This window comes from Leishmania infantum, chromosome 17 (genome assembly GCF_000002875.2).
Source record: "Leishmania infantum JPCM5 genome chromosome 17".
Lineage (NCBI taxonomy): Eukaryota > Euglenozoa > Kinetoplastea > Trypanosomatida > Trypanosomatidae > Leishmania > Leishmania infantum.
Window position 1 is genome coordinate 52,411 of NC_009401.2, and position 9,766 is coordinate 62,176.

General features: G+C 60.7%; 2 protein-coding genes across 2 annotated transcripts; both read right to left on the reverse strand.

Annotated features, from left to right (window-relative positions):
• Positions 1 to 2,807: 2,807 nt before the first annotated feature.
• On the reverse strand, positions 2,808 to 7,007 carry RAC-B2 (receptor-type adenylate cyclase b; the record flags this gene model as incomplete). Its single annotated transcript, XM_001464639.1, has 1 exon — positions 2,808 to 7,007. The coding sequence occupies one exon, from the start codon at positions 7,005 to 7,007 to the stop codon at positions 2,808 to 2,810; it is 4,200 nt and encodes a 1,399-aa protein (XP_001464676.1).
• Positions 7,008 to 8,713: 1,706 nt separating this feature from the next.
• Positions 8,714 to 9,766, reverse strand: RAC-B2 (receptor-type adenylate cyclase b; the record flags this gene model as incomplete). The annotated part of the gene is made up of 1 exon (XM_001464640.2): positions 8,714 to 9,766. A coding segment is annotated over one exon (1,053 nt), but the record flags the coding sequence as incomplete, so codon positions are not given.

A 9,766-nucleotide genomic window follows, 5' to 3' on the forward strand; every position in this document is an offset into this window, starting at 1 on the left:
AGTGTTCACGTATTGGCGTTCCACATACGCGCGCATATCCACAAGAAGCATCAGGAGAAGTGGAGAAGAAGTTGATGAGTGGTGCGCGGGTGCAGAACCTTGGCACAGAGAGACATATGAAGGGGGCACACCACAGCAGCAGTGGCAAGCTCGCCGAAGCTCCCCACACACACACGCAGACACGCAAGCACGGGCACGCAGAAAAGAGGTGCGTGTCTGCGTGAAGTGACCAAGCTGGGCCGTCTAAGGGGAAGGGCATCGCCTGAATCTATGCGCTGCTGCACAATGCGAGTGAGAAGTACGCTCTCGCTGAAGAGAGTAGAGGTGAAGTGCGGCCGGAAAGGCAGGGGAAGGGGAGCAGCATGTGGCCCATGCATACTTGCCTGTGCGTGGGGAATGGCGAGAGAGAAGAGCGTCGCGAAAACAGGTCAGACGCACCCACCACGCTGAGCCGTGCGAGATGACATCGGCAGCCAGTCTTCTGCGTGCACTTTTTCTCTTTCCCACTTGGGCACAGCCCGTAGCCCCCGTCGTCGTTGCGCGCGCACAAACGAACCCGAGCAGGCATGCACACGCGCGTTGCCGTAGGGTGTTGCACACATTCCCGCAAGCCCCTTTTGGTGCTCACCTCTACATCAACGTGTCCTGGATGCGTGACCATGCCAGCCTCGCCTTTGCTTGAATGCTTACGTATTGGCTACTGCTTCGTCTATTATGTGCCCACAACGTTGCCGTGCCTTCGTTCTTCGACTAACGAGGCGTGGAAAGAGGCGAGTTTGGCGAGGTGAGGGCATGCATGCCTCCGACGACCACTTCCTCAGATACAGCATAAAAATAAAAGAAGGAGACCAAACCTCACTCCAGATGCTTCGCCCTCTTCGCGGACGCCCTTGCGTGTGTGTGTGTGTGTGTGTGTGTGTGTGTGTGTGTGGCTAGAAAAAGGAAGAGAATGGAGGAAAGGAGGGGAGGCTAGAATGAAAGCAAACAAGGAAAAGAAAGAACGATCATACGACGGCCACAAGGCAATAGAAGGAAGGTAAGAGGGAGGGAGGCGGCAAGAGAGAGGGACGTTGGTTGGACAAGGGTAACATCACAGCAAGCTAGCGAGGAGAAAGAAGCGATCGAAGGAGGAAGAGGAAGGGGGAGAAGCTCCTGCTAAGGCACGTGCCCTTCCACCCGTCAGAGATCCTGTGGCCCCACAAAAGAAACGCAGAGGCGCGTGCCGGCGGCCCATGCGCTCACACGCAGCGGGGCAACCATTTTGCATGCACAGCGCGAGAAACCAGGTACATCGTAACGAAGAACGAACAAGAAGGCAGCGACAGCGCGGCGAGAACGAGGGTTGTGCGTGAGGGAGACAGCACTCGTCAAGAATGAGCAGCCCAACGCAGAAAAGTGAGCCCCACCATCCACCCCGAGAAAAAAAAAAACAGACCGCGAAAGGGGGCGATATGAGGTGCCGGCTGAAACGAAAATGTAAACAGCGAGATCGTAACGCTGCGCTCTGATTCAACGCTATACCGTCGCGCACACACGCACACGCACACACACGGTACTCAGCGGGCGTCCGTTTACCTCATCCATGGCACCGCTAGGTACCACACAGACGGGGCAACAGCACATGGAGCGAAAGGAGGAAGGAATAGGCGGAGGAGGAGAGCATTGAACAACAATAAAAAAATAGGGACACAAGGCGCGCCTCGTGGACGCAGCCAGCGTATCTGTGTGTGCGTGGACTTCCGACCGCACGGGCGTGCACGGGCACAGACGTACATATCTATACACATAAGCATACGCAAATATATAGATGTATATATATATACATACCACCAAACATACATCTGAACACATTCATCCAGCCATACGAGCATACAACCATACATACATGCACACAAGCATTCATACATACGCGCGTACACACACTTGCGGAAAGGCCCCTCCTCACGTACAATGCGGCCTACCATTGAATCGAGACGAGGCAGATAAGCAAGGAGAGCCACAGGGTATGTAAAGTAGTGGCGAGTTCGAGGGTGTGGGGTTCCGTGAAAAAAAAGCAATAAGAAAAGACGAGTCCTCCGCGCAGACCCGAAGCTCGGCCTCAAGATATGAGAGCGCAAGCGAAAAAACCAACACGGTTGAGACACACGCGAAACAAAAAACGCAGAAAAGCACTCGGCTTCCACCATCGAGCCATCCACCGCCGAAGACAAATTGGGCAGCCCCTGAAAAGCGAGGGCAAATACACAGGAGAAGACCGTCACGCCAGAAAGTCGATGATCGAACAAAACAAGAAGGCGCAGGAGTGGCCGTGGTGATGTATGCCGATACCCCTCCCGCACAGAGGGAGAGGCGGTGGTGCCATTCTCAGCCGAGGCACAGGTGAACGCGCTGTCGCACACACGTTTCCTCTCCCTCTCCCGCGTCGCACATCTCCGAAAAGGCTGAGGGAGGGGGGCGTCTGTGGAGGGGAGGGGGTGAGTGACGGAGTCAGAATGTGCACGCCTTGCACTAAGCACACACATCATTCTGCTTGCATCATGCTGTGCGCAGCCGTCATCCTCCTGAACGCACTGTGGCACGTCCCCAGGAAGATCCCACTGCTCTTGCGCACGCCGCCCTCGCGGCGCTGTCTTCGCGTTCGCGCACACACAGACACACATGCAAGCGGCAAGCAGACGGCATCTGTCACAGCAGTCATTCACTGAGCCCCGCCACTGAGCGAGCACAGCATAGAGACGTGATGCAAAACAAAACAAAGTCCGCCGCCACCGACACACCTCTCCAAGATGAGCTCCCGCTCCCCCAGACTACGCCTCGTCGGCCACGTCCTCCGCCAACGGCTCCAGCAAACTTGGGCGGCGGCGGCGCCCGAGCTTCATGGGCATCCGCACAACGACAACCTCGCAAGAGATGCTCGCACTCCGCGAATTGTGCTCCTCTGAGAGCCGCCGTGATGCCTGTGCGGTGAACGGGAGCACGTTATCCTCCCATCCCACAGCGCTCATACTTCGCTGATCCTTTTCTAGCGATGTCGTCGACAAAAACAGACCACACGGGAGCGATCTCCTCCAGAGACGTGACTCGCGCATCGCAGACGGTTCAGCAGAGGGCGGCACCGCCGTCAGCCCCGAATGCCGTGCCCTCGCACCGTCTGAGATAAAGCTGCCCTCACCCAGCAACGGGTTCATCACCTCAGCTGTCCCAGCGTGCTGCACATCGAGGTCCACCGCAGCACCGTTGTTGCCCACCGGACAGCGGGCCTGCGACACCGTCGCAATCCGAATCGCAAGACGGTTCATCAGCCCCTGGCAGTAGTCCTCCTCGCTCACAAGACGACTCCGCGGCGGCGCACCAACGCCCCACTTGCTCAGCAGCGGCTGCAGCTCTCGCACGCGCTGCGCAACGGGGTACGGCGCAAAGCAGCTCGCCAACACGAAGGCAATGCCAGCAGCAGGGCCATTTATCGTGCCCACAGACGACAGCAGCGCGCCTGCAGCGCTCGAGGCCGTGTCCGTCGCTGTATCATCCGGCAGGATCGCCTCGATCTCAGTGCGCAGCGCAGCGTGGCGGCGGCCAGGCACAGCGTTCAGCTGGAACATCTCCACGGCGAACGGCACACCGCGCAGCCCCTGCGGTCCCATCGCAGTGTGCGCAATACCCGCGCGCTCGTCGTTCGACAGCGCCCACCACGCCGCCTCCGTCGCGACAACCTGCCCGCCATTCGCAACAGCCTCCGTGCGCGCAGCCATGTTCGACGTGTCGCCGTAGTAGTCGTACCCCCTCGTCACCTCGTCGTACCGGATGTCGGTCAGCCCCGTGTGGATCCCCACGCGCACGCGCAGCCCGCACCACAGCGCAGCGTACTCCTCCTCGCTCAGCCGCGCAGTCGGCGGCTCGTAGTCGTCCAACGTGTCCACGCGCGCAAGCTCGAACTCGCGGTACGCGCGGTCCAGCGCCTCCGTACCCCAGTCGTGCTTCAGCAGCTTCGTCTGGATCTCGCACGCAAGGCTCACAGCGCTGTGCGCGCTCCTGCACGCGATCATGAACGAGTCGCCGATCGTCTTCACCTCGTAGCACCCGTACTTCTTCACCAGCTGCCGGATCACACGGTGGTGCGCAGCAATCGCGTCAGACATCAGCTGCGGCAGCGCGGCCCACAGCGCAGTGCTGCTCTCGATGTCCGTGAAGAGCAGCGTCACCGGCTCGTCACCGTCCTTCGGCGCGGCGTCGTTGTTGCGGTTGTCCATGCAGCAGTACAGAGCCAGCCCAGCAACCGCAAGCAAGATGACAGTGAGCAGAGCAGTGCCCGCAATGGCACCGCCGCGCTGCGCAGGTGTCAGCGCATGCGATCTCTGGCGCGGCCGATACTCCATTGTAGGCGTCATCGGGGAAGACAGCTGCGGCACCGTCGGGTCCAGCATCCGCTGGACGGAAAGCATCACGATGCCCTGCGCGCCGTAGTTGTGGTACACGCAGAACCTGTCCGTTGGCGTCGTTGTGCAGCCCCACTGAAACCTGCCAAAGGGCTCGGCAAACGTGATCACAGAGCCTTCGCGATAGACCATGTCTGTCAGCGAAGTGCTGTGCACGCTGTCCGCAAGCCTCCTCATCGAGGCACAAAAACTGCCAGTTAAAACAGCGCTCAGGAACCCTGGAGTGTGTTGGGAAGGGTCAGGCAGCGCGTCGTGAAACACCGTCAGCAGCTTAGAGGCAGCATGCGCGCTCTCCGAAGTGTCGCTCCAGAGCGGCAGGTTAGTGAACGTGATCACACGCGCCTGCACAGACGCCGGCTTCGACTTGAGGGCAGTGACAAGCGTGGGGTACTGAATCACCAAGTCATCGAAGACTATCACAACAATCGAGGTCTTCTCCTCAACCAGAAAGTCGACAATGTCAGCCACATCCGCAGCTGTCACGGCAAGCACGAAGTTGATCTGCCCGCGAACAAGCGCACTCCCAACAGTCTTCGTGGAGGGCACCGCAGTCACAGTCGGGTTGTCGTAGTTGAACGTCGCAGCAGACTTGCGCAGCACAGCGGTGATGTTCGCTACCTCATCGCTGGCGTAGCCGTGCAGGATCATATGCACGGCCGAGCCGATCGACGTCACGCCCCTCACAGCCGAAAGCTTCGCGTACAGTACGAACATCTGCTGCTCAAGCGTTGGCATCAGATACACGTAGTTTCTTAACAGCTCTACTAGGTGTGGCCGAGGGTGAATGGGGGAGGGTACCAAGTACCCATCAACGTTCATGCCCTTCACTGTCACGCCTACGACGACGTCGGTGGTGTAGTTCGTCGTCACCGCATCGTGCAGCGCCTGTGGTGTTGTATCTGTTACGTTAAGCGTGGCCCCGTTCACGGGGCTCGCGTTGTACTTCAGGTAGGCGACCAGTGTTGATATGCTCGTTTTAAAGGTCAGCCCCACCTGCGCAAGCAACGGATGCTCCGCAAAGATCAGCGTCAGGAAGTTCAGCGGCCGCGGGAGGGTGGTGCCATCGGAGTAGCAGTTTTTCTGCGTGAAGCTGACGCCAGACTCGGTAATCACCGTCCACACGGCTCTGTCAAGCCTCGAAAGGACCGCGGAGTGCCCACCCTGGTTACAGTAGCACACGGCGCCCAGAAACTCGGCAACACCGTTGCACGGCCCGCCGTAGTCACCAAGAACAAAGTCCTCGCCTACGATGTAGCGCTGCTGAGAGAACATGTACTGTCTGTACGCCGTCCGATTCGCGATCCGGTTCTCCTCCGCAAGCGTCTGCGCGATCAGCGAGCCAGAAATCCACCCAGCAATCATCAGCTGCGTTACGCACGGGTGCTCGTTGAAGAAGTTGTTCACGTATGCAGCAGAGTCCGACGACGACGCCTCATGCTCCCACGGGCCGTACTGCTGCACAGCCTTCGCCTCGTCGGCCCACAGGCTCGCGTCCACGCGGCCGGTCTTCACCATGTACTCGCCCATCTGCGCCCTGAACACCCTCAGATGGACCGACGCAGGTTCCGTGAGCGGAAAGGATGTGGCGCTCGAAATGATCTGCCCGTCTACAGGCGTCAGCTTCCCAGCCATCGCAAGATCGTAGTACACCTGGAATGTCATCTGCTGCAGCGCAAACGACGGCATGATGTACGCCGACGACGTACGCGGGTCTGTAAGCACAACCTTCAGGAGCTCCTCAACCTGCCCTGCAGGTATTCCCCAGATTATGATCACCTGCGGGCGCGTGTCCGCCATCGCGTCGAAGGCCGTCATGTTCACAGCAGTGCTCGTCGAGTACGACGCGGAGTACACAGCCGGCGGGTCGAGCGAAAGGGACGTCATCAGCTCCACAAGACTCTTGTGCTCGAAGCTTCCGTACTGCTCACCCGTCAGATACATGAACGCAGTGCGGCGTGCGCGGAAGGTATTGGCTATGTGCTTTACCATTGCCATGATCTCCAGCCGTGGCTCCGCGCGCATGAAGTACAAGTTCTCGTTCCACACACGCATAGAACTGGACCCGGTGAACGGGCCCAGAAACATCAGCCCGCTGTTCTGAATCTCAGGGCTGATCAGCACAGCACCAAGGCGAGTGTCAGAGTACGGTCCAATCACGCCAAGAAGCGTCGGGTAGTCTTTGAGCGCCTTCAACACGACAGCTACGATGTCCGACAGGTCGTCCGTCGGGTCCGGTTCAATGATCTTGATGGGGCGGCCGCGAGCGGCGGTGTAGCCGACCGCGTGCAGCGCGGAGTCGATGCCCAGCCACAGCGCCTTTGCATGCTTCGCATTGTAGTCACTCAACGAGTACATGGCGTTCAGCAGGTACACAGGCTCATCCGACGAGGCGACGGCACCCGCAGCCCACGCCGCAGGCACCGTGGACACGGCGAGCGTCAGCGCGCCGACAATCAGCAAAACGCCAGCCAGGAGTCGCGAGCATCGGTACGCATGTCGCTGCCTCACACAGCCGGACACGCCACCTGCGCCGCACCAGCAAGCACGGCGCGGATGGGTCGCGTCCGCGTACATTGTATGGTGCGACGAGCCGCGATAGTAGTTCGCAGAGGGCAGTGGGAGCGCCTGCCAGTCCGGCAGGGAGAGGGAGAGAGCGGGAGGAACGACCCGGATGAGGGGGCGGGGAGGGGGAGCGATGGGGTGCAGCGCCGGCGCGGAGGCGAGAGCCGCTGGTCAAAAGCAGGAAGAGGAAGCGGCGAGGGCGAGGGAGAGCCACGGGCACGGGCGGGCAGACACGCAAGAGAGGTGGGGAAGGAAGACGGGGGAGGGCAGGGAGGGGGTGGTGAAACACCTCCTCAGTAACCAACACCAGACGAGCGGCAGCTGAAAGGAAGCGGAAAGGAATACACGAGAGTCGGGCTCGGCTTTGTGCGAGTGCGTGCGTCCTCTCGGTGGCGATGCGCTGAATGCAAGGGAATGCCTCTGTTCCCTCGCCACCGTGAGGAGAAGAAGAAAGCGGGAGAGAGACGGCGAAAGGGAAGGAGTTGCAACGCGGCCACGTGCGAGTCGGCACATCCGTCTCCATCGATCCGGCCCCCGGCGTGTGTGCGTGCGGTCGGGCCGCCTACACCGAGGCCATGCCGGCAGGAGTCGAGCGCGTCTGTCATACAAGAGCACAGGCACGCGCATACGCCTGTGCGTGCGCACCGGCGAGAGTGCGGTGCAACACGTCCTTCCAGCGTACGGTGCCACCGGGTGGGGACATGCAGGGGGGCCCGGGGGGCGAGACCTACCTTCTCGGCGCATGGACAGAAGACATAACGAGAGACAAGGGGCCGTGCGGTCACTGTCGCCCGTCCGCGGCCCATACGGCAGCAGGAAGGCGCACTCACAGGCAGAGCAAAGAGCGCGCCGCCACTGGGCAGCGAGGGGGGCAGGCCACATCGTCCCCCCGACCTCGGCGCACCGCCGTGTCGCGAGGAATGCGTGCGGACGTGAATGAATGGCGTACACAGAGGAAGGAATAAGTATGGTGCCCGCAGGGACTCGTGCCCACTCGCTTGCCGGCGCAGAGCAGGAAATCAGGAGCGAGGGTGCCGAGAGTCAGCGAGCGAGCGAGAGTTGGTCGCCAGCACGCCCTCTCCAAGGCGCGCCGTCACCATCACCATACAAGCAAGAGAAAAGAAAACAAATCGAAAGAATTCGCAGCTGCCGTCCTCGGGCAGAGAGACAACGACGAGAGCCACACTCGAGCCTCCACTGTCTCGCCCTACTACGGCTGCTCCATAGCACATGCACGCACACAGACACATCGGCATACATATAGAGATACATGCACATGTACACGCACATATATATACATGCATTCAGCCGCACACATGTACACACTCATACGCATGCCTACAAATAGATGTACATGCGTCCATACATCGGCTCAGTTAGAGGCACGGTTACCTGTGTATGTATGTATACAGATAGATATATTCAGCCGCGCACTTCGGCACGCACACGTGCATAAACGTGGCACATGGGTACATGAGCACCGCTTCTGGCCTCTCTGTACCAGAAGAAAGAGACAGCGGACAGCATCGTGTGCGCCTCCTCAGAGCTGCGCCGCTGTACAGCATGCGACGACGGGCCATCGCAGGAAGACTGCCGCTAGCCGCTGTGGCTGCGGAGATGACACATTTCCAGAGCAGTGCGCGAGTGGCGTCAAAAGCCTGGCCACAATCCGCACCAGATCATCGCCTCGCAGGCCGGAGGTCGCCGCAGGGCTCTCTTCAATGCGCGCCGCGCACATTACAGACCGTAGGTCGCTCAGGGACTTTGCGGCCCACACGCCGCATACGCATCGCAGACGGTTCAGCAGAGGGCGGCACCGCCGTCAGCCCCGAATGCCGTGCCCTCGCACCGTCTGAGATAAAGCTGCCCTCACCCAGCAACGGGTTCATCACCTCAGCTGTCCCAGCGTGCTGCACATCGAGGTCCACCGCAGCACCGTTGTTGCCCACCGGACAGCGGGCCTGCGACACCGTCGCAATCCGAATCGCAAGACGGTTCATCAGCCCCTGGCAGTAGTCCTCCTCGCTCACAAGACGACTCCGCGGCGGCGCACCAACGCCCCACTTGCTCAGCAGCGGCTGCAGCTCTCGCACGCGCTGCGCAACGGGGTACGGCGCAAAGCAGCTCGCCAACACGAAGGCAATGCCAGCAGCAGGGCCATTTATCGTGCCCACAGACGACAGCAGCGCGCCTGCAGCGCTCGAGGCCGTGTCCGTCGCTGTATCATCCGGCAGGATCGCCTCGATCTCAGTGCGCAGCGCAGCGTGGCGGCGGCCAGGCACAGCGTTCAGCTGGAACATCTCCACGGCGAACGGCACACCGCGCAGCCCCTGCGGTCCCATCGCAGTGTGCGCAATACCCGCGCGCTCGTCGTTCGACAGCGCCCACCACGCCGCCTCCGTCGCGACAGCCTGCCCGCCATTCGCAACAGCCTCCGTGCGCGCAGCCATGTTCGACGTGTCGCCGTAGTAGTCGTACCCCCTCGTCACCTCGTCGTACCGGATGTCGGTCAGCCCCGTGTGGATCCCCACGCGCACGCGCAGCCCGCACCACAGCGCAGCGTACTCCTCCTCGCTCAGCCGCGCAGTCGGCGGCTCGTAGTCGTCCAACGTGTCCACGCGCGCAAGCTCGAACTCGCGGTACGCGCGGTCCAGCGCCTCCGTACCCCAGTCGTGCTTCAGCAGCTTCGTCTGGATCTCGCATGCAAGGCTCACAGCGCTGTGCGCGCTCCTGCACGCGATCATGAACGAGTCGCCGATCGTCTTCACCTC